Genomic DNA, 25,672 nt, shown 5'->3' on the forward strand with positions numbered 1-25,672 from the left:
GTGCGCCCATAAGGAGAGCTGCCCAGCGTGAAAAGAAAGAGCAGCCTGCCCAGGAATGGCGCCGCCCTCACTTCCCGTGCCGCTGACGACAACAGAAGCGGACAAAGAAACAAGACGCAGCAAATAGACACCAAGAACAGACAACCAGGGGAGGGGGGGAAATTAAATAAATAAATAAATCTTTAAAAATAAAAATAAAATAAAAGAGTAGCTGGGTTGGATCAGGATAAATTGATTAAAGAGAGTGGCAGTGAAGATTAAAAAGGTAAGGATGGGTGTGATAGAACTTCAAAGTGAAGAGGGTAAGTAGAGAAAAATAGGAATGAACATTTTTGTAGTCCTTTCTGTATCCTTGATGCTGCCCTCAGGTTTAGCATACACTATTTCATGGAAACCCCATGATGGTCAAAGGGAATGTTATTTTTGTTAATGCCATTGTTCCCATTGGATAGATGAAAAAAGGAAGGCGTGGAAGGTTAAGTAAACAGTTGGAAATGATAGAAAATTTGAACCCAAGGCAGTCTGACAGCACAGCTGGTGGTTGTTACTATTGAACCAAAGCTCCCTGAATGAGTCAGAGGTTCGCATTAACTAATATAGGGACTATAAAAAGATGAAGAGGCATACACAGGAAGTGACTAAAATCAGTTTTGTCACTTGAGTTTGAATTTCCTATAGAACATCCAGATGGCAATATCAAGTTAAGGAATTGGAAAGAGAGAGAGAAAGGAAGTAAAGATAAAGAAGTCATTGCTATATAAATACTGGTTGATGCTGAGGGACCCCTAAGCTTGCTCAGTGGGAAAATATAAACAAGCACAGGAGTGTTGAGAAGGAATGCTGTGAACACCCAACTCCCCCTTCAAAATAAATAAATAGATAAAAACACACAATTGTCAAACAACACAAATGCAATAAACTCAAGTAATCTTTATTTCTGATTATGCCTTTTGTGACTTTTTGTTCTACTATGAAAAAGAGATATTTGCCTGGCTTCTCAAAATCATTGTCTTACTGAAGTGTGAGGAATTGTTCTCCCAAAACTTTAGCTGTGGAGTCCCGGGCTTGTCTAGAAAGTTACCACTATTGATGTTCCCGAATTCTGTCAAAATTGGGCCTACAAGCACTCACATTTTAAAATCATTGTGAATAAATATTTCGACAAGAAAGAACAAGATTGTCAAAACTAAAGCAAAATTAAAGTTAAAATTTGTTTCTCTTCCTGATTCTCTTCCCCCATCATCTCCTTCTTGCTGCAAACTGCCTTGACTAACTGTAGGCAAAGAGGAATCCCAGGTGACAACAAAATAATCAGTTTGAGTGATAGCAAAATGTCACTTTAGTGACACTCACTCTAGCAGTTCAGCTGAGAGGGACGTGGTAATGTACTTAGCTTCCAGCATTCCAAAGTGCATTTCCTGGAGGAGGGGAGAGGAGGCCAGGTGCTCATGTGGGCAAGGTTTAGGAAGCCTGGTTTCCCAACTTCCACAAAGCAGGGAGAATTCCTCTAACAGCCACCCAGCAGTTACAGAGATCCAGTCCAGAAGGACAGAGTTGTTCAAAGCATGGTTGGTTAAAAGTTTTGTTTACCAGGCCTTTCCCTCTAAGGAGATGGGAGGCTGTGGAACTGGCAAGCAGACTGGGTTGAGAAGTTGAGAAGGGAACATTTTTACACAGTCCCACATTTCCTGTGTCAAATCATCTCCAAAGAAAAACTGGGCAGTGCCAGGAGAAAGTTCAAAGGTTTCTGATGATGAACTATTTTCACTTCTCCTTTTAAGCATGGGTAAGGAATATTGGCACAAACAGCATAGCCACAAAGTGTATTTTTTTTTTCATTTTAATAGCTCATATTATATATATTTATATATATTTATATATTTCTGCACATCTTAATTTCCTCAACAAAAGGGGAAATAAAAATATTGATCTATAAAATAAGCTGATGATAACACAATGCCAAAATAGCTTATGTTAAGTGCAAGGGGTGAAGCTTGAAAGCAAGCTAAATTGCAACAACATATTGATTTAACAGTTTAAATACAGGACTTGCCATAAAATAATTCTTGAGATATGATTCTCATTTTTAGTTTAATTTTAAAAACTACTCTATATACACATATCCAGTTGTAACACTTGACAGTAGCATTATGAGGCATGAGATAACTTTGGTACACATTGCAGATATGGATGGTTAATGTCTGTAAATTATATTCCTTCACCAGTTAGAGCACTGCACAGCCAGGTGACCAGCCACCTGCTTGCCTATAATACCCTCACCAGAATCCCCAGAGTACTTCCCAGAGCCAAACAAGACAGTGGGAGAAAGCAGGCTCACTGGATCCATATTGTGTTTCCTCTTTCGGTTCTCCTGGGTTCAACTGTCAGCTCCCCAAATGTGGAAAAAAACTGCTCCATTTCTTTCTGTAGCATGTCATTTCTTTTCTCTGCATCTTCTTTTGCTCGCTCAGCATTTCGCATTTTGATTTCTATCATCGTGAACTTTTTCCTTTCTTGATCCAGTTCATCGTGTAGGCTCATCATTTCAGTTTCCAAAGTCAAGTTTCGCTGCTCTAAGCTACAGAGGGTAGAGGAGGGGATAAAAAAATACAGCAATTTTATTCCCCTGAAATGTGAGAAGGATGCAAATATTTTTCTCAACTCCGTCTTTACAATGGTTAAGAAGTTTGAATGAGCCCCTTCAACTCAGTGAAGCAAGATCCAATTATTTAAAAGGTATTATTTTATTTTAGTTTTAAAATGTGTTAAGATGATTTACTATCATTTTAGCAATAAGTCCTCAAAACTTCTCTTGGATGCTCTTAGTCGTCATTTGATAGTGAACAAATGAAAGCACAGAGAAACTAGAGATCCACATCATGCAGAAGTGGCAGAAGTAGGGGCAGCCCAACCCAGAAAGTTTCCTGGACAGGTGAAAAGTTTGGTTTTACTAAGTAAAAGAGGAACGTCTGATAGTGTTGGGAGAAACAGGGACAATCATAGTTGCTTCTACCAAAGGAAAAATTTACTGATACCAAAAATGTCAATGTTAGATTAAGCACACTGTTAAGATGGAACATTTCTGGATCATATAGAGTCCCATCTTATAAAAGTGGTATTAGAAGTAGTCTCCTTATACTGACAAGAGAGGTAGAGATTATATGTGTTAAACAGCAATCAACCTGATACTGTTCAAATTTATTATACCACTGAAACTTGAGAGGCAATGTTTATGTAGCTCTCAGAAATTTGATTATTTTAATAATGATTTTAAAATTAAAGTAAAAATTATTTTTCTGAAAAAAATGAGCCCCATATGTTGATATTTTATCCAGATAATATGAAAACCATGAAAAATGAATCTACCCTCCTTTGTAGGTAGTTAGGATTTTTAAAAAATATCATTTCCATGATGTGATCCTACACAATTTAAAAGGCTATTTTTTGTGTGTGTGTGTTCTATTAATCCAGATTTTTTTATTGACTTTGTAATAATATTACATTAAAAATATATATATATATATATGAGGTCCCATTCAACCCCACCACCCCCACCCCACCTCTCCCCCCCCCAGCAACACTCATTCCCATCATCATGACACATCCATTGCATTTGGTAAGTACATCTTTGGGCACCTCTGCACCTCATGGTCAATGGTCCACATCATGGCCCATACTCTTCCCCATTCCATCCAGTGGTCCCTGTGAGGATTTACAATGTCCGGTGATTGCCCCTGAAGCACCATCCAGGGCAGCTCCATGTCCCAAAGACGCCTCCACCTCTCATCTCTTCCTGCCTTTCCCCATATCCATCAGCCACCATGTCCACTTTTCCCAATCCAATGCCACCTTTTCTATGTGGACATTGGATTGGTTGTGTCCATTGCACCTCTATGTCAAGAGCTATTTTAAACACATGGCTACATTCATATATAAGAACCTGGCACTTTGCTAGCTCCCACCCAGAATTATTCTACAATATATCCTCTTTACTTTCTAAAGCTATTTATTTTATAACTAAAATATTGCTGGAGAAAACTGCAGTTTAAACACTAAGAAACATAGCTTTTAACAAAGCAATATATTTGATATATATATATATGCATTAGGAACTTGCATGGCACTTTGTAGAATCTAATGGATTGAGATGCATACAAAAGTAATAGTTTACAACGTAAATACATAGAAATGATAGAGAAATATACAAGAATATATTTTTTAAAATTCATAGCCTAGTTTAAAAGAAATAAAAGAATATTTCCAAGTCTCAGAACCAAGGAAGAAATTCAAATGTAGAACAGTAAGTGGGAGCACACAAGACTTATTGGTCTTGGAGAGAGGTCCTACAGGGACTAGAGTTTTATGTTCCATGCGGGGAGAGGAGATAAGGCCTCTCTGAAAGTAACTCAACCAAGAGCTTGGAACATCACTTGTATTTATGAAAGAGGGTCTAGAAAAACTCTACTCATGGGTATGGGGAAGTTGCAGAATAGAATCAGTGGTAGAATGAAGTAGTAAGTTGGAAAAAGGTCTGAGAAAAGTTACCAAGAATGCCTCAAAGATAGACATTTTCAAAGCATATAGATATAAAGAGAATATAACAGAGATGGAAGATAGAATAAGAAGACCTAACATAACAAGGTTCTAGGAAAACAAAGTCCAGAAAAAAGGGAGAGGGAATAAACAAAGATGCTGGACAAAAATATTGCAGAGTGGCAAAACATATAAGTCCTCAGATCGAAAACATAAAATTTGAAAGTTAAAGAAAGAAAAAGGTATTTCAGGACATTACCAACCCAAAGTTGGTATAGCAATGTTAATATCAGAAAAAATAGACTTTCAGGTAAAAATCATTATTACAACTAAAGATGACTATTATTTAATGATAAAAGGGTTGATTCATCAAAGAGATAACAATGAGAACAAATAATTATGAACTTTTATTCACCTAGTAGTATAGCCTCAAATTATTCAAAATAAAATTTAAGAATTAAAATGAGAAATTGATAAATCAACAATAATATTAGGAGATTGTAAGATACATTTTTTTCATAAGTTGTCAATCTATCTAACAAAATTTAGGAGATCTGTAGATTAACAATCTTAATCTATTGGTAATACGTAGACTCTCATACCAATAATAAAAGACTACATAATATTTACCAGATCAAAGAATTGATGCCATACAAACCATAATACAATAAAGTTATAGATGAATTTGAGGGTAAAAAAACACCATTTTTAAAACAATGTTTTAAAAACACATTTTTAAAACAATGTTTTAAAAAAAATTTAAAAAAACATTTAAAAATTTTAAATTTTAAATTTAAAAAATTTTAAATTTTAAATTTTAAAAAAATTTAAAAATTTTAAAAACACATTTTTAAAACAATGTTTAAAAACTCAAAAACATGTATTTTGATGATTCATAATTAAAGAAAATTAAATATTACCTATCAATTTAATCTTAATACTTGTTCAGTAGAGTTAAAAAGGCATTTAAAGAGAAAATAATTACTTTAAACAAGATTAACTGAAAATTAGCTGGAATATTAGAATATTTCCATGGCTTGAGCATATGACAATTACCCTAACTTATTACAGACGTCTCTCATTGCCTGTTGATGTGGGTAAAAATGTTACCGTAAGAAGGCCCCTTGAGTTGGAAAGTTGTATTATTGAATCAAAATCTCTGAAATGCACCATATGTCTCAGAACACACATGCATCACCGCCGTTCTAAGAAATGAATGTATATATTGGCAGCCATTCAGAATGATAACCTATTTTTACTTCTAATACAAGTTTATAGCTTTATCCTTTCTGTTGAAAGATAAGCATCCCAGTGTTAAGTGCTAATGTATCAAAATGTATTAGCAGGAATTCAGAATTCTGGTAGTTAATGGTTCCAAAAGCTACATTCAAAAAGCAAAGTAACTAGTAAGATGACGACAACATTTTTCTTATTTAAGCCTCCTGTCACTCAGGATTATATAGAAACATTCAAACCAAGTTTCCATTCAGAAAAGCTTACAAAAAATATAAGGAAGTAATTTTTCAGTATAACTTATAAGTATAAGGGTATGTTTGTCTATAATTATTCTACCAAAGTTTTTGGAAAATGTGGATCTTTGGGCCTGATAAATGATAAAACAAAAAAGCTGGGAAACATATTAAGAAATTGAGGTTAGTTTTACCTATTTCAAAAAAGAGAAAGAAACCATGTGGAGCGTAAAGCCTTGGAAACAGCTGAAGCAGAACAAAGACTAATATTCACAACTACTGAGGATGACAGAACAACTGTGCAGGAAGATGTATGCCAAGTTACTGTGCAAAACTGGAGGCTAGACCACCAGCGGGGCTACTGAGTGCCAGACTGCACATTGGGCCAGTTTCCTGACTTGAAAAGTCTGTGTTTTTTCCCTTCACTTCATTGAATAGAGAACATAGAAACTATCAGCTTTGTAACATCCACGATCACTGTGAAAATGCTGCGGCAGTGGGGGGTTTTCTTAGATTCCCAGCACAAGGTTATATTTGTGAGTCCTGGGCTCCATTCTTTGCACTCCATCCTCTTGATTAGATGGAGCATCAGACTGTTAGGAACGGTGTGAACGCCCCTTATCTCGCCCGGGTTGCTTCCCTTAGGAGTTGCTAAGCAAACTTCTACTGTGGGCATCTATGGGAATATGTAAGTGGAGAGAAATCATGTTTTTTGCTCCTTATTTAAGCTACAGTCTCCCATGTCCATGTGAATATGCATCATGTCATCTCTCTTCTCAACACCCTCCCTGCATTCCCCTCTCAGAGTAAAAAATCAAGATTTTAAAATGACACCTTAAGGCTGTATGTCATCTGGTCCCTGATGCCTGTCTGAGCTCACCTCCAACTGCTCTCCTGCTTCCTCACACCCCATCTCATGACATTCACATTTGCTCTTTCCCCAGGTATATACAAAACTTCCTTTTGACCTCTTTTTAATTCATCTAATTAAAATCACACCTCACCAACACCTCTTACTTTAGTCTTCTGTGTAGCATATGACTATTATCTGTCTACCCCAGTTGAATGCAAGCATAATCCATTAGGTTAGTGTTTTTGTCTGTTTTATTCACTCCTGAACTATCAGAACTGGGAACTGAGCCTGGCAGATGGCAAGCACTCTCTCAGCATTTAATGACTGAAATAATACATAAGTAAAGACTGTTTACTTCTACAACTTTATCCTTGTCATCCTCGTCCTCTCAGTTATAATTAACAGGCTCCTCCTTCTGCATTCACCTCCTCACAGCTCCTCCCTTTCTAAGCCTCCCATACAAATCCACATATTTAATAATAACAAAATACAGTCTTATTGAGTACCTTCTCTGCACCAGAGACATTGCTTATCAAATTCTTACATGTTTTTGTGGCAGATACTACTAGTAGCTCAATTTTTCACATCAGGTAATGGAGGCTCACAGAGACGAACTTTCCCGAAGTCCCAGAGTTCACAAATGGTGAAACTGGGACTTGAACTTGGGTCTTTCTACTTTTGGAACCAGAACATTTAACCCTCTGGGTGATTCTATTCCTCCATAAGAGACTGTTGCAGCCTCTCTGGCAGTTACAAGCTCCAGGTTTTCCTCACCTCTTTATCCTGGACTCGTACTCTATCTTCTGTTTGGTCATTTCCTGCTTCAGGCTGGAAACTAAACTGTGCAGTGCACTGTGGTTGCTGGTGCTGTTCCCCACAAATGTCTCACTGTTGTCGCTGCTGCTGGTGGCGCGGCTACTTCGACCCCCCACACTCCGCCTGTCGCTTTTGCTTTCATAGTCCCCAGGGTGGGAAAGGTCGTCCTGTGGGGGCCCGTCCAGAACAGGGTCCTCAAAGTTCCCCCCATAAAAGTCTTGCTCAGGGCAGGTGGTGGTGGAGGAGCGACAGGAGTTGGAGTTCTCAGGGAGGGAGATTTCACAGGAGGAAGTGGACCAGGTGGCGCTGTCCACACTCTGCTTGTCATCGAGGTTCATCACGGAGAACTGCTGGTGGACGTTGTCATAGGTGGAGAGCCTGTTGCTCTGGCCTGCCTCTCCTGCGTGTTCTTTCTGCTTGGTGTCCCTCAGGGTCACGTAGCCGTTGGGCAGCCAGCTCATGCGGCCATTCACAGGGTTCCCGAGGGTGTCACTGTTCAAAATGCCCATGCGCACTGTTCCGTTCTGCACGCTGTGGGTGCCCATCTTGGTACCGGACCCCTTCAGAGAAGAGGTCCTTCTGGTCTGTAAGCTCCCATTGGGGGTGGTCTGGGTTTTCTCGAGACCCTCTGCATTACTACTGCTGAAGGACCCATTGGTGACTATCCCACTGCCTTTATTGAAGGCGGGGTTCTTTTTGACCATGAGAGGGGGGCTCCTGGAGACATCCAGCTTGTGAACACTGTTCCGTGGGCTGTTGGTTTTGCTGCCTGTGGGGGATCCATTGTCTATGCTGCTTCTCTGGGGGGATTCAGACTTGTCCCAGGAGCACCGTCTGCCTGGGCTGTCCTTGGTGTTATTGTTCTCCTTGTTCTGTAACTGACCCATGGTGGTTTTCTTCTGAATTTCATTGTTGTTGTTGCTCATTCCATCTAGGGCCTTGCCTTGCAGTTCAGCATCTTTGGGGAAGAGGCGATCATGTTTGCTAATCATCATTGACATCAACTGCTGGACCACCAGAGTGCCTAAAAGAGCATATAGGAAACCAAGAAGTATGAGTGAGACAGTTTTTATTTATTATTTTAAATGTGATTCTTAAAGAACCACATTTAGGTGAACATGCGGCATTAATATTAGCAGTGCCAAACTTATTCTTAATTTTTGAGCCAGTACTACGTACCAGGAATTGTGCCAAATGCTCTAATTTGGATAGTTTATTTAGATTGTCTAACAACCCTATGAATAGGTACTGCATTATCTCACTGCATTGTAAAGGTTAACTAATTTGACCAAGATTGCAAAGCAATTGAGGAGGAGACTCACAGCTTGAACCAGTTAATTAGTATCAAAGACAGGGCTCTTAACAATGATATTGCATTTCTTGAGAGTTTGATGTTTAATTATGGGAAATAATCCTTAGGAAGAGGTTACTGTAACCTCTGCATCTGGCATTTCCTCAAACCATCAAGATCCTTTAGTGGCATCTCTAAATAGACCCTTGTACAATCTCCAACGGATATGTAGTCTGTCTTTCTAATGTAAACAGACAATGATGTTCCACATGACTTTTGTTCACCATTCAAAAGCTTCAGGACATTTTAAGTGATGTCAGTAGGAATGATGAATTTAGCACCTCCCCAAATCCCTTCTTCCATAAAAGCGGTGAAAACACTGGCAAAAACGGTCAGAATCACCTTTTTCAGAACTCCAAACATTAACCAAGGGCTTGCAGCAATCCACAGTGTTTATTCAAGAAATGGCTGAATCTCAGTAAGAAAAGCAAGCTCTATGGAGCTTGAACTTGCCTTTTAACTTCCCATACTACTGCTACCAGCAACTTAGTAGCCTTGAAATCACAGTGGAAATGAGCAGTCTGGAAGCCACTAGACAGGGCAGAACAGGCTTGGAGCTCCTTCAAAGCTCCATTCTCAGAGAATTCTCACTATTTGACCTATCTGGGGGACCCTACTCACAAGGCTTGTCTTTATTTGATCTAAAGCTCAGTCAGTGTGACCAGCCTTTTTTCTAGGACATTAGCCAGGAACAATCAGTAGCATATGTGTTTAATGTTATGGCTGCCTGAGGCAGCAGAAAACAGTTGGGGCTAACAATAGATTAATCAAAAAGCTTCCGGAGGGTGAAACGCCTATAGGCGGTTTTGAAAATCTCCAATGCAGTCCTGCGGATCTAGACGACCACATGCGTGGTTAGGTCTGTGGGCATGTTCAAGACTGTTCACATGCTCAGGAAGTACCTAAGAAGACCCAAGCTTCCACCTCTGGTTGACCTTGAGGCTCTGTGCAAGCAGAAATTGAGAGCTCAAGCAGAGTTGTAAACTGCCTGACTGATTGTTGAAGATTTACCCCAACATGGACATGGAGGCCCTTGGTAAAGACTGAGATTCTTATTGGTTCCAACAATGTAAGGGACTCTTTACAATTGTTAGTTGACCCCGAAACTAATCAAGCAGACTTCAATGGACATACAGAACAAAGAATATAGACTTTATGGAATTAGTTCAGTAAAGTCACTGAACAAACAAGCAACAACAAATCCTAGTGTGGGGAGTATGTGATTTCCAGAGTTCCTGAATTATTGTATTGTTTAAAATGTTCAGTTATCAACAAAAAAATTACAATACTTGTAAAGAGAAAACAGTGGACTATACACAGGAAACTTAAAAATCATCAATAGAAACTGACCCTGAGGAAGTCCAAACATTGGATTTAATACACAAAGAACTTAAATAACCTACTTTAATGTGTTTAAAGAACTAAAAGAAACCATTTCCTAAGAACTAAAAGAAATTATGAGAATACTTTCTCACCAAATAAAGAATATCAATATGGAGACAAAAATTCTAAAACAGATCCACATGAAAATTCTGGGTTGAAAAGTATAAAAACTGGTAAGGAAAAATTCATTAGAAGGAAACCTTAGCTGAATTGAACAGGCAGAATTAAGTATTAGCAATCTTGAATACAGGTCAATTGAGCTTTTTCAGTTTTAGAAACAGAAAAACAAAGAATGAAGAAAAACAAACAGAACGGAGCACTGTGGGAAACCATTATGTGTAAAATGCATTCATAATGACAGTTCCAGGAGGAGAGTAGAAAGGGCTTATTTTGAAGAAATAATAGCTGAAAACTTCTAAAATTTGATTTTAAAAAACATACATCTACACAGCCAAGAAGCTCAACACATTCCAAGTAGGGTACACACAAAAATATACACACCTAGACATATCAGAAACTGTCTTAAGCCAAAGACAAAGAGAATTTCAAAAACAGCAAGAAAGAAGTTACTCTTACATAGACGTGATCTTGGGTAAGATTGATAACTGATTTCTAATTAGAGGCTAATCATGGAGGCCAGAAGGCAATGGGATGACATATGTAAAACCCCAAAAGGAAAAGGCTATCAATGAAGAATTCAAAATTCAGCAAAACTATACTTCAAAGATTAAGGAGAAATTAAGACGTTCTGAAATAAATAAGAACTGAAAGAATTCATTGCTAGAAGAACTGTTGTACAAGAAAATAAAAAAGTTTCAGAGTATTTTAAACAGAGAAGACTTTCAAAACAGAAATTCTCTTATACTATGAAAATATAATGATCCCATCTAATCCTCTTATTTTTACTCTTCCCTATGAAGTATGAATTAGAAATCATTGCCTTACTCAGTAGAAGGCAGTAAAATAACTCATAATAATGGATAGAAAAATTGACCTACTATTAAAAATAGTAATTCATAAAAATCAATTCATTTATCAGGTTTATAGTATATAAGTTGAAATCTTAAAATATATTTCTCATATTTTCCATTGATTTATAAACTGGGCTACCATCCCCAAAAGCAGACTGCTAACAGCAATTAGGTTTCTAGACTATTGGCTCCCAACTGAGGATCGCCAAGTCCCTAAGAAAATTCTTTGGCCTTAATTTTATTCATGTATCCATAGTAAAGCTATATGGGCCAATACAAGCATCAAGCATTGTATTGTATTGGCTTGACCTATAATCAATCTAGTATGTTAACTGTAGTTATATTGTGCTCATAAGCTCCTAAGAGTACACTCTAATACATGTAGGAAAACAAATTCAATTTTAGTTAGTAAATGTAGTTTCTATACAAAATATTTAAAGCATGTGGTCTGAAGAAGAAAATGATGATAAGGACTTTTGATAATGCAGACTTCCACTGAAAAAACTGCTAATTTAGTAGCAGTCAGGGAGTGGAAGCCTGAGCAGAGATGAAGACTACTTTTTAGCTAAAAGCAATACGGGTAAAATTTGACTACAAATATAGTTAAAAATCAAATTTTAAATAGATAAAAAATACATTATATCCATCCATACCCTGCACATTTATGCAATGTTTCAAAACTTATATACACTTAGAATGAGTGCCTGCAAGGTGCCAGGTCTGTGCGAGAGCACCATTGCTCAAACTTTAATGTTCATACAAAATACATGGGGATCCTGTTAAATGCAGATTCTGATTCAGTTAGTCTGGGGTGGGTTAAAAGTTTTACATTTATAACTAGCACCAGGGTGACTCCAGCAACAACAGAATGTAGTACTGGCATCACCTGGAAGCTTTCTTTAAGTACAAAATTTGTAATTGTAGTTTGGATTTACAGACGACTCATTTAAAGGATTTACAGGTGACTCAAGTGCATGTTGTGGTTTGAGAAACAGTGTGCCATATTTACACCTTCTAAATGAAGTTTCTCAAAAGTCTGTGAGATAGGATATTTTACAGATGAGAAAATCAAGTTGAGAGAGGCTAAACTGCTTGCTCAAAGCCACACAAAGTTAACTGACTTGGTCTTTTTTTCCCCAAGTCATGCACTTGTCCTACTATATTTCTGCTGTTGTAATTTAAAACATAACAAGTAAACGAGGTCGTTCTAAAAAAAAAACTAAATAGAAGATAACTTTCTATTGCACCATCATGTTATTACAAGCTTATCAGGGAAGCAAGGCTGAATGAAATTAATGTCTTCTACATTGATCTTTTGTTTTTTAGTAACCTCTGAATATCTTGTCATATTTACAGTGTTTATAGCAGCAAATCTGATGAAAAGATTTCAGAGCAGTTAAAGTGAAATGGCTATCAGCACTGTCACAGTGATGTGCTTTATTTGAAGACATTATGGATTAATTTTATTTTACTATTTCTCTTGCATATGGCAAACACACTTTCACAGGTTAGCACCCTCCTTTATGTAAAACTCTGCTTATTACTTGGGGAAAAGAGAGCTTTTTCCCATCCCCAGAATATTAACTTTTAAAGTATCACTGCTTCACAGGATAGCTATGAACTGTGTGGGACATTTAATTAATGGAAGAGAGGCATTCACAAGGTCTCTCTGATGAGTCTGTGAATAGCCCTGCCAAAGTGTACCTGACTGATCGAGTGTCAGAGTCCTAGAGATTTAAAAATCCTTTTCTTGTATCTTGGGAGGCTTTGCTTTCTTCTAGTCTCCAGGATAATAAATGGCAGTAATCTCTTGTATAGGGATTTTCTTTGAATTTCTAGAGCTATTCAGGACAGGCTAGCTTGGTAGTAACGGTGATGTGTGTACCACTATCAAAGTACTACTTTTATTCCTCCCCTTTTCTCCCTCCTCTCTGTCAACACGTTCTTAAAATGTTATAGAGAAACACTAACCCAAGCAATAGTAATGGGGTCAGGGTGGTTATAATCACCAACCCATTCTGAAAGGTCTGGGCAGATTCTGGAGACACACTGTGGTATGCCACCAGCAAGTCCCCTCCTGGTCCATGTAATTCTATACAGGTTGAATTTAAATAACAAGATCGCAAGCCCTTTTTTGCATAACTTTGCCTATGAATTCAATTTTCCTTTGAAGATACACTGGCATTTATATATATGTATATATTTATATGGGGAGTATTCTAAAGTGGTTTTAATTTTTATTTTTTTGCAGTGAATTATCTTGTACACATGTCCTTTTTGGATATGTGCAGATGTCTGTAGGATATTTGATGAGTTTTGACAAATGTATACAGCCATGTAAACAACAGTGAATCATAATATAAAAAGTTCCCTTGTGCTCCTTTGTAGTCAATTCTTTACCCGCATCTCCTGCCCTTGGCAACCACTGATCTGCTTCCTGTCATGATATTTTTGTCTTTTCTATACTTTCATATAGATGGAAACATACAGTGCATAACGTTTTGTGTGTAGGCATTTTTCACTTAGCATTATACTTGACGAGATTTATCCATGTTGCTGCAAGTATCAGTAGTTCATTCTCTCTTTTTTTGCTGAGTAGTATTCCATTCTATGTTTACACCACATTTTGTTGAACTATCCACCCATTGATGGCCAATTAGGCTGTTTTCAATTTTGGGCCATTGTGAATAAAATTATGAATATCTGACAAATGTGTTTTCTCGTAGATTAACACGTAACACATTGCTTGGCTGGATATTATGGTTAGTGTATATTTAAGTTTCTAAGTATCTGCCTAACTCTTCTGCAATGTGGCTATAACATTTTGCCTTTCTACCAGCCAAATTTGGTATTGTCAAATTTTTGTCTGTTAAATAAAGTGAATTTTTTTGATTAATTTAAACCAAGCTTGCCTTTCTAGGATAAACCTTGGTGGTCTTGATTTATTAAATACCACTGAAGTCAATTCGCTGAAATTTTGTGAAGGATCTTATATATATTTATATTCAGTAGGTAGATTATTCTGTATTTCTCTTTTCTTGTAATGTCTATTTTTGGCATCATTAAATAAGTTGGCAAGTGTTCCTTCTACCTCTTTTTATCTGCAAGAATCTAAAATTGATAATGATTTCCTTCTTAAATGTTTGGTAGAATTCACTACTAAGTCTGGTTCTGGAGTTTTATTTCATGAGTTTTTTTTTTTTTTAGCTCTGAACTCTATTGTGTTTTTAGATTCAGATTATTTCTTCTTCAGTGAGCCTTAGTAGTCTGTGTTTTTCAAAGAATTTAAAGATTTTTATCTACCCAGTCCAAATTCTTGGCAAAATTGTCCATAATATTCCCTTATGATTATTTTAACATCTATAAGAGCTATATTGAGTCACTTCTGTCAAACCCGATACAGGAAATGCAACTTTGTGGAGTCTTATGTTGTTGTTCTCATTCTTCTTTTCCTGTTCAGTACAGTTAGAGTTTTTTTCAATTTTACTGATATTTTCAAAGAACCACCTCTTAGTTTCAGGAGTTTTCTATATTGTTTTCGTTCTCTATTTCTTTGATTCTTATTTTTACTATTTCCTTACCTCTGCTTGCTTTGGTTTAACTTGTTCTCCTTTTTCTAGTTTCCTAAGTAGAAACTTAGAGCATTGATTTTAGACTTTTTTATTTTCTGATATAAGCATATAACGACATGAATTTCCCTCCTTCTAAACACTGCTTTAGTTGCATCACACAGATTTTGGTGTATATTTTTCCAAACTTTTTTGTTTTGTTTTGTTTTAGATCTATCTGTGTCTTTACATTTTAAGTGGATATATAGACAGGATATGTTTTGGTGTTGCATTTTTATCCTATCTATTTCTGCCTTTTGACTGGAATGTATAGGTCATTACAATTTAATGTAATTATTGATAAGTCTGGGATTAATTTGACCATCTTGCTATTGGTTTTCTATTTGTTCCATCTGGTCTTTGTTGTCTTTTTCCTTCGCATGCCTTCTTTTAGATGCATTGAGTATTATTTAATATACCACTTTATCTTTACTATTGGCTTATTTCCTAATACCTTATCGCATTTTTTTTAGTGGTTGTGCTAACGTTTACAGTGTTTATCATCAATTTATTATAGTTTATTTTGAAATAATATTGTATAATTAAAAAAACCTTATAGTAGTCTACTTCCCTTTTCTCACACCTGTGCTTTATTCTATTGCTGTCATACATTTTACTTCTACATATATTATAAACCCCATACTACATTCTTATTCTTTTTGCTTTAAATAGTTATAACTTTAAAAGATTAAAAAGTAGAAAAACTTTATATTTAGCCACATTATTCATGTCCAATATTCTTCATTTATTTGTGCACATATAGGCTTCCATCTGGTATAATTTTCCTTCTGCCTCAAAAACCCTCTTTTAACATTTCATAGACTGTTGACCTGTCAGTGATGGGTTATCTTGACTTTTATATTTCTGAGAATGTCTTTTAGTGCTCTTTACTTTTGAGAGATATTTAGATATATTCACTGGACATAGAAATATAGGTTTATAGTTTTGCATTTTTCTCAGTACTTTAAGGATTTTCATCCATTGGTTTTTGACTTGCATATTTTCTGATGAGAAAACTCTCTATTTATATTTATTTGTACGTAATGTCTTTTCTTCTGTTATTGAAATTTCTTTTTATCATTGATTTTCAGACATTTCAGATTAGTTTTCAGAATATTTTCATTGATTTTCAGATTATGATATACTTTTGTGTGGGTTTCTTTTATGTTTATTCTATTTGGTATTGTTGAGTTTCTGGAATCTGTGTTTACAATTTTCATCAATTTTAGAGAATTGATTTTCAATTTTTTTTCCACTAGGCTTCATGTTTGATAGTTTTCTTGCTATTTATTTTTTTATGTCTTCTCCCATATCTAATCCAGTGTTAATATCCTCCAATGTTATTTTCATTTTAGATATTATAATTTTCAGCTCTAGAAATTCTATTTGAACTTTTTAAATAACCACATCTCTTTTCCCCATGTTTATACTTTCCTCTGCCTTCTTAGACATATATATTTGGGTGTGTATGTGTGTATTTATGTTCATATATAGAATATATATGGTATCTTGTTCAATATCCTTAATGGCTGTCAGACATCGCTGCCATGTCTGGGTCTTTTTCCATTAAATGATTTTCACCCTGGTTATGGATCATATTTTTCTGCTTCTTTGCATGACTGATAATTTTTAACTGGTTGTAAGATTTGACTTTTATACAGTTGGGTATGGAACTTTAAAAAAAATCTTTAAAATGTGTTGCGCTTGTTCTGGCATAGAGTTAAGGGTTCAGTTGGATCGCTTTTGGATTGCTTTCAAATTTTGTAAGGGCAGGTACATAATCCAGTCCAATAATAAAGTCCCTACCTGAGGACTCTACACAGTGCCCTACTATCAGGTCTTTCCATTCTGGATGTGGGAAACATAAATTATTTCAATCTTGGTGTGAGGCCCAGGAGTTGTTCACACTACTGATTTCTGCTAGTTTTACCCTGATCTTGTGTAGTATTTTCTCATGCAAACATAGACCAATTCTTATTCAAATATTTAAGGGATACCCTCTACAAATCCCTGGATTATATGTACAATCCTCTCTTTGCTGCCTAGCTCCCCAAGTTCTAACTCTGTTTCCCATCCTATAATCTTAGTGTTTTTCTACTCAGCAGTACCCGGGCTTTGTTTGGGTTTTTCCTGTCAGCAATAATCAGGAGAAAGCATGGGGCTCATCTCATTCATTTCCTTTCTTTTAGAAATCATGATCACATGCTGCCTATTGTCCAAGGTCTAAAAATTGCTGTCTCATATTTTTTTTTGGCTTTCCAGTTTAATTTTGGGGGATAAATCTTGTCCCTGTTACTTTATCATGGCTGGAAGCAGAATGCAATATTGTTTGGCAATAATTTAAATAATGCTGAAAAACAGTTTTCAAAGGGTTTTCTTCAAAACCACATTTACCTATTTATTTTATATAAATAGATATGGATATAACAAGGGTACCAATAATGGCTAAATAAATATTTGAGTAGAATAGTAGCAAGGAAGAATCTAATAGTGAGGAACTTAGATTTTTTTTTAAAAAAGAAAGTTTTCAAAATATGAGAACACTTTTTAAATTATAAAGCAAACTCTTCATGTTTTTCCATATAATTTATATCAGTTGACCAAAAATTAGTAATAGCCAAGAATAATAAGTTTAGTTGATTTTAAAAATCTGCAAAAAATGAGAAGACAAAGATAAATAGTAGAGGTCAGTACATATATAAGGTTTACTTGCCAACCTATATAGTTTTTACTTAGACATGGTATGGAAATGATAATGAAAGCAAATGATGGGGACAAAATCATTACACATGGATTAAACTCACTCTAAGGTCCAGTTCAGTTTTATGAAACTACTACTATTATAACTATTATAATACAAATTATAATGTTTTGTGTGTAACATGTAGGGCAAATGCCTAGGTGGCCATGAGCGCAAATACAAAGCTGATCTCCTAACTCAAAGCCAGTGAGAGTCAATGCATAACTTTAGATTGATTTCTACCTTATTCTTTCCTAGTCAATCCTCAGAGTGGTAAGAGTTACTTTTCTGAAATATCAATCCTATCTCAACACTCTCCTGCTCAAAAAGTATTGAAAACTCCCCAATGTTGAAGTCTAAATACAGAATAGTTTATAAGGCCCTTGATATTTTGTAAGGACTTCCCAACTATTCTGCCACCAATCTTCTCTATATGCCCTGATATCACTGATCTCAACAAATTTTTTACTGAGACACACTGTAGATTTTCTTACCATCTTACTTATGACTCTGCTTCTTTCTCAATGGAGCTACTATTTAAATACAATCCTTACCCCTACTTTGTGTCCCTTTTTTTTTTTTTTAGTTAGGGTGGTTCATTGTGTTAATCAATTAATTAATGAACTTATTTATTTTAGGGGGTACCAGGACCTCATACAGGGGAAGCAGGCACCCAGACCACTGAGCTACACCTGCTCCCCTTATTTTGTGCTCTTATAGTCCTTTGAACATATCATGTATAAAATACTAATCATAATATATTATAATAAAATGTTTACTTGTTAAAGTCATGAACTAGACTATAAGTTTCTCAAAGGAAAACATTTCCTTGTTTATTTTTGCCTTCTCAGGCTTAATGAAGAGCATTGCACAGAGTAATTGCTTAATGAATATTTATGAAATGAATAAATGAATGAAGGTAAATTATAAAATATAATTATTTTTAAAAGTAAATTCCACCCTCAGATATGGTTATTTTTTTGAAACTCAGGCATTTACAATGTTTCAATCAGGTAATGTGGATATAGCCTCAAAAAACATATAAAATATAGCCAAACTGTAACATAGCCAGTTATACCTAAATTGGATGGCACAAAGAAATGGCACCTTTGATGAATGATAAAATGGGAATTCACTCAAAAGTATTTTATAATTTTTCTTCACACTTAAGTAGGAGAGAAAGAAGTTAGCCTAAAAGATAAGAATATGGAATATTCTACTTAATTTGACTAGTTATTTATAACAATTACATTCTTAGTAAAAAATTAGGACATATTGGCTGACAATAGGATAGAAAAATTATAAAATGTAACTGTAATTGACAATTCTTCATCTAATACCAACAAACTAACCAAACCAACCAACCAACCTTGTTCCTCTAAGCATATCTCCACGGAAAATATTTGTATGCCAGGCCATTACAGTTTGCTAACATTAACCCACTAAGATCATTCAGTTTTGGTATGCCCTATGCTTACTCAGTGATCCTGATATTGATTGGTTTTCCATGTACATCTTTCACAGAAATATTCCTTGCTCCTTGTATAATGAATGTCAATGAACCAAAAACAATATTTTTAATGATCATTGAAAATTTAATGTCTTTAAAATGATTGCTTTGTTTTATTTATGAAAGTAAAAAAACCAACAAATATTAATCTTTAAATATTTAGGTTTTCCTTCTCTTCATATCTACTCTTAACATATGTGCTACTTTATACTCACATTCTAAGGAAGTGGATCTCCACTTTAACTTCACATTGGAACCACCTAGGAAGCTTTAAAAAACAATGATGCTTGGGTTCCACCAGTAGAAATTCTGTGATGTGTTTGATCTAAGGTGTGATTTTTAAAAAATTAATTCATTTTTATAAATTTCTATAATAGTGATAATAATATTATTAAAGGTAATTGGTCTGAGTTGTATTTTACTAAAATCTGCATAGGTTATGCTAGTATGCAGCATGGGTAGAAAACCACTGTTCTAAGGGTAGTTTTTGCTTTTCCATATTATTTCCTGGTCCATTTTCATGTAAATCAGTATAATGAACAAAGAAAAAGGAGAAAATTACTCATGGAAGTAAAAAACTGAGTATATTCAGAAAATGTAAAAGAGTGGGGAAGGGGGGGGGGGAACAAGAAACCTTGCCTAGCATGCATTTGGGAGAATTTGGGAGGAACAAGAAGGGGAGAAAACATAACTGAAGGCATTTTATAGGTGTTTATAGAGAGAGTGAGAGAAGAGAGAGGGAGAGAGATTAATAGAGAATTTTAAAACAGCTTGTTGTACAATAAGACTGCAATCTGAATTGATGTTTTCTCTAGAGACCAGATTAACATCTGACATGTTTTCAATTCTTTTTGGATGAAAGGATGTTGATTCTTTTAATACTGACTCATGCTGAGACTGGGCCAAGAAGTAGCAGAGTGACATATGGTTTATATGATCTATGAAGACTCCTGAACTTTTGGTTGGTGTGAAACAGTTTGCTCAGGGACTAGATCACATCTGGGTTAAAAAAAAAACAACTGAATTCCTAAGGAATTGATACCTTTTGGGACCTTCCCAAATTTTGGAAATAAATAGCATTATTTTGCTGATACATTTTCCCCTACTTTAAAAAAAAACCAAAAAACTATTTGTCTAATTATGCACCTATCTTTTGCATTTAGATCACTGTATTTAGAGAAAATTATTTTTCTTCTTTGGGAATCAGGTTTCTTATCTAGAAACAGAGACAGAAGATTCTTTTTAAAATGGTGCTGCTTAGTGCCATAGGACATTCAGATTTTAGGATAATTCTTTCAGAGTAGAACTGTTTCTTCTGTTTATAATTTCAGAGGGGGGAAAGTACTATGTAAATTTTAATATTAATTTTAAAACAGCAACAAGTGTTCAAAAAAAATACTGACTTCTATGAAGATAGCAGCAGAATAATATTGAGTCCCTTGAAATTCTCACATAAAAACAGAGAGCAACTAAAGAGCAAAATCAAATACTTATGGACATTTACAATAAAATTGGGATAAGTTTTCCCATAAGTCCCAAATACAAGTTGGTGAGAACAAACCCCCATTGCCACAAGACCTGCATGGTATTACTGGTATGTATGTATGCGTAGAATGAAGCAATGGGGACTCTCATGGACCTGAGAATGAGAAAGTCCCAAATTAAATAGATATTCTCTGGAAAATTCAAAGAGCTAATTTAAGAACAAGAGCTGAAACTGGGAGGGTTTGTGTCTAACATAATAGAGGTGATTTGCTATAAGGTCTGAAGGAGTTAGAGCCTCTTGTGAACTCTTGACAGTGAACAACCAAAGCTCATTTCCAGAACAGGGTTCCACAATGACTAGAAACTGTTAGGCTGGAATTGAAAATGAGCAGGACAAGAATAGAGATGAAGTAAAAAGAAGGTCTGAATAAAATCAAGGAAGGGAAGATCAACTTCCATCATGACAGTACGAGGAGATCTGCAGTAAAACTGGTGAAAATTATTTTTAAAACAACCATTTAAAGTCCCTGAAAATGGTGTTAAGGGAATATAACAAATGGAGAAACATCTATTAAAGAAGATCTATGGAGATTTCATAAGAAAGGAAAGTCTGGTATTTGAACCAAGATCACTCTCTCCCACCCCATTCTCAGCTCAGAAAGGTGGAAGCTCCACTCAAGAGTGGTGCAGGCAAGAATAGAAGGCTGGAGTTCCAGGAAGATGGTATCAGAGTAGGCAGGCAGGGCTCAACTCTCTCACAAAAACAACAGAAAAAGGACCAAAATTTGTCCAAGGGACATGCTTTGGGGGTCAGCAGACCAGGACAATACTACACAACTCCCAGAAGGGAGAGCTTCTTGTGTAATATTTTATAGATGATTTATGGAAACTCCATTTATTCTCATAAGGCTATGAAGAATCCTTTAGTGAATTATTGTAATCAACAAAGTCAAAGAAATACTTGGCTCCCAAAGAGAAGACTTTTCATTTAAAGAACTCAAAAATCAATAAACAGAGTTTCCATGGGTTCATTCATTTCTCTCATTTACTCAGAGGAGAAGGTACAAGACAACTGAAAGCAGTTGATTCTTCTTTTGTTAAGAATATATTATAATTGTTTACTTACCCTCCATAATGGTTAAAGGGTCTTCAACTTTAGGACGCAGAATATTAGGTCCAAATACAGTTGCCAAATTCTGTGCACTCATTTTGTTCACTCCTGAATAGGACTGTACTTCATCTAAGAACCTGTTGAATGGTAAGAACACAAATGGAACACAATGGGATCAAAATTGTCAGTGGAAGAAAATTGATCATTGGGAAATTTATGAACTGGAGATACATGTTTAATGATGACTGTGGAAATAAAATTATATGGAAATCCAAACGTCTCTCAGGAAAAATATGGAGAAACTATGTTGCAAATTATGAAGGACCAAACTTGAAGGATCATATCAAATATGACTTCTGGCCTGCCCTGGCTTGGTTTCCTCTTGTAATCACTGTATTAAGTGTTTTTGGACAATGCCAATGTTGACCTAAGAGTCAAGAATATGGATTCCCTTCCAGTACCACAAAAAAACATTAAGTTTATGTACATACTCAATTTAAGAACTGTAAAGAACATCATCTGGAGCAATTCCTTATCTTAGAGAAGAGGAATTAACTCTCTTTGCAGAATAATTTGTAAGCTTCAAATTTATTGTCTCTTAAAAAATGAGATAAAACATGGTTTAAATTAAAATCTCTGTTCTGCTGATATGAGCAATTTCAAGCACAAATTGTTTCAATTTATTAAATGCTAAAGAATTGAGAGGCATAAAATAGTAGTAGGGATTGTTTTTGTGAACTTTCAGCCTTTCTTCACTCCTTCACCTTCTTCATTGATACAAAAGTGTCTACTTTTCATTGATTTCTAACTGTACTGAAGAGATAAAGAAGAAATGAAATATAAAAGTCATATATTTAACTATTAAGTACAAGTCACAGTGCAAAATTATTAAATTCTAAAAACATTTATATGAGCTAGGAATTATTATTGTCTTCATTTTGCAGGTGTGAAACAATCTTCTCCAGACACATAGAGTTCTTAGTGGCAATGCTGAGATTTGAGCCCAGATAGATTGACTACAGTCTTGTGCTCTTAACTCCTTCCCCACGAGTTGAAGAAAGGTTTTTATTTCCACTTGTTTACTACTTTTATACAGCCTAAAATGAAGTAAAGCTGAAGGAGAAAAGATCAAGCTATCATTTCTTACTTGAAAGACTTGAAATTTAAAATTTGTTTAAATGTTTCAAGAGAGTTTAGCTTTTTATATTGCAGAGATAAAGCCTTGCAAAATAGTTATCAAACACATTTTTATCCCTTTTACCTCAGGAGAATATGCTCTTTTTCTCACCTACTATAATTGTTTGAATTAGTTGGAAACCTTGGGATGGAAGACTTGCATGGTAAAAATTGATAGTATATGCTGTCAATGAAACGTTTCTTGCTTTTTCAAATTCTGCAACCTGAGGTCCTGACTGATTCCTAAGCGTAACCATCATGAGCTGTTGTTATGGTAGGAAGTTTTGGAATTCCTACTAGGTTACAGTTGACAATAAAGTCCATATTGCCTGGCTTTGGTCTTAAAGTCATTTTTCCTAGTATGTTAAACATTTAGCTAATCATTGCTAAAAGCACATGTAAATGATGTACTGTTTTGATGTAGAAATTTGAGTATTATTTAAAAATGGACTGAGAAACTATCATTGAAATACACCCTGTAGTGAATTGTTTGTCAATATTAATCCCTTTATTTAAATCAATTATAAATTTCAATTTTATGTATTTGATCCCTTAATATAACATGGTCATTGATAGAGTCTCACTAGGCACAATGATTGTTCTAACAGATTTGAATTAAAATGTCTTTTCAATGAGTCTTGAGGTGGGAGAGTAACAGAAAGAAAAAAATATTTATTGAACACTTATATATATTGATAATTTAAAATATAATTTAAAACAACTTTGGGAAATGTGTATTTTCATCACCATTGTACTTCTTAGGAGTCTTAGATTCGAGTAAGTAGTCAATTGTGAAATCTAGATTCCCATGTAGGTCTTTCTCATGCTCCTTCTCAATGATACTATTCCCCACATGATATAAACAACTTTGTTGGAAGTGCAAAACAGCATATTTTTAACATAGAGAGGCAAGAGTAACTTCAAAAAACACCAAATAACAAGTAATTTTAATACTCAAAGAAACTTTTGAGATTCCCTTGTCAAAGCTCTTAATTTTACAGAGTTCAACACAAGTTCAGAGCAGTTAAGTGATTTTATTCACTGTCAAGTGGTCAATTAACTACAGTTTTGTTTTGTTATATCTTTAGGACAGTTCTTACCTGCAGATATATTTGAGGAGGTTGTAATTGACCACTGGCAAACTTTTCACCTGCTTCTCTAATTCCTTAACACCCTGAGTACAAAGAGAGAATAAATGTTATCTTCCTACATAGTGGCCTTGGAATCAAAGCAAGTGGGGAGCTGGCATGCAGTTTTTCTTATTGGTTTTATATTTTATCAGTGAAGGGTACTGTCCTGAAAATTACAGAGAGCATTTTAAAACTATTTTTTAAAATGTGCAAGTATTTTTAATACTTCCATAAGTATTTGTGGAGAAACAGATTTAAGTAAAATCCTTTTAACACTTGTAAAACCTGTTCACAAATAACTGCAAAGGAAAAACAGACTCATTTACAATAAGATTATTTGGCAGGGAAAAAACTGTGAAAAGGAGGAAGCAAAGAGGACTTGGTTCATGGGCTTTAGTTTGCCAGCCCCCGCTCTAGGATGTACTGATATGATCTGGGGTGGGGCAAGCAATGAAAAACAGGATGTAAAACAAGGTACCCCCACTTTTTGCATGGGACGTTTGGTCTGATGTACCACAATTAACCATTTAGGATAGCAGATTGGTAAGTGGTGTTTGATTTCATTTATTCAGTCTGCATTCTTCCTTTAGAGCAGAAAGGTGATTAAAAATGGAATCTGAGTTGTGTGTGTAAAATATAAATATGTGTGGTAAACCACAGAATTGTGGAAGACAATCCAAGGATAAAGGCAGAGGACAATTTACAAATTAAAGACCAGGAGCTTATGTGGAAATAAGTGTATTGACTTACTGCTTCCTCTTCCTTGCCGAGCATTTTGGCACATGACAAAAAATCTTCATACTTTGCATAGGGAATAACTGGCTCTGGAAGTTCTCGAAGGTACAGTTTAAGAAGTGATGCCACCGTGTGTACATCTGTGTTGCTGTGGAAACAGAAGTGTGAAAACATTATTTGGAGTCAACTTTATGCCATTTGACATTATTATATCAAATATACATACATTTACTTCTAAGAGTCAAAATTCTACGCAGGTTGGCAATTGAATCAGCCAATCTGCTTTTCAGGGAGCACACACTTATATAATGCCTGTTAAATGGAGAGGAGGGGGAGATAGGGGGCACATACAAGCCTTAGTATTGTTGGAAAATATTTGAAAGTTCAAGTATTTTTCTTTTGTGTGTATTTGATACAGACCAAACATGTTAACATTGGAAAATAATGAGAATATACTAGACTTTTAATAAAACATAGTACAGTTTACAAAAAATACCAACTCTATATTATAGTTAAGTAAATAAGTGCATTTTCAATGTCAAAATCAACTATTTCTGAATCCTAACTTCATCTCTCAAAATGCTTAACAGACATTGGTGATTTGCTTACTGATACCTGAAGCTTAATATGACATGCTATAATCTTTTAAGCAGAGTTCATTTTGAAGATGGTTGATTCTCAGCATGATTCACATGTCTAATTTACAATTTTTGGGAATACTTAGAGTCTTCCAGAAAGACAAGGAAAATGCTACACAAATAAACACTGAAAACTTAGTAAGTGCTCTGTGCAACTGGCATA

General features: G+C 35.3%; 1 protein-coding gene across 5 annotated transcripts in view; it reads right to left on the reverse strand.

Moving 5' to 3' along the window:
* Nucleotides 1-910: 910 nt before the first annotated feature.
* Nucleotides 911-25,672, reverse strand: part of ARHGAP24 (Rho GTPase activating protein 24) — a 527,050-nt gene continuing 502,288 nt past the window's right edge. For 4 of the 5 annotated variants that reach the window (XM_058296019.2, XM_058296028.2, XM_058296043.2 and 1 more), the window contains 5 exons: nucleotides 24,887-25,019; nucleotides 24,107-24,180; nucleotides 21,846-21,967; nucleotides 7,630-8,695; nucleotides 911-2,578 (listed from right to left, as the gene is read on the reverse strand). In XM_058296019.2, the coding sequence (XP_058152002.1) occupies nucleotides 2,335-2,578; nucleotides 7,630-8,695; nucleotides 21,846-21,967; nucleotides 24,107-24,180; nucleotides 24,887-25,019 (1,639 nt within the window). In that variant the 3' untranslated portion in view covers nucleotides 911-2,334. The remainder of the gene's footprint in view (nucleotides 2,579-7,629; nucleotides 8,696-21,845; nucleotides 21,968-24,106; nucleotides 24,181-24,886; nucleotides 25,020-25,672) is intronic. The other variant, XM_058296034.2, reaches the window with a different exon arrangement.

Source organism: Dasypus novemcinctus, chromosome 1 (assembly GCF_030445035.2).
Source record: "Dasypus novemcinctus isolate mDasNov1 chromosome 1, mDasNov1.1.hap2, whole genome shotgun sequence".
NCBI lineage: Eukaryota > Metazoa > Chordata > Mammalia > Cingulata > Dasypodidae > Dasypus > Dasypus novemcinctus.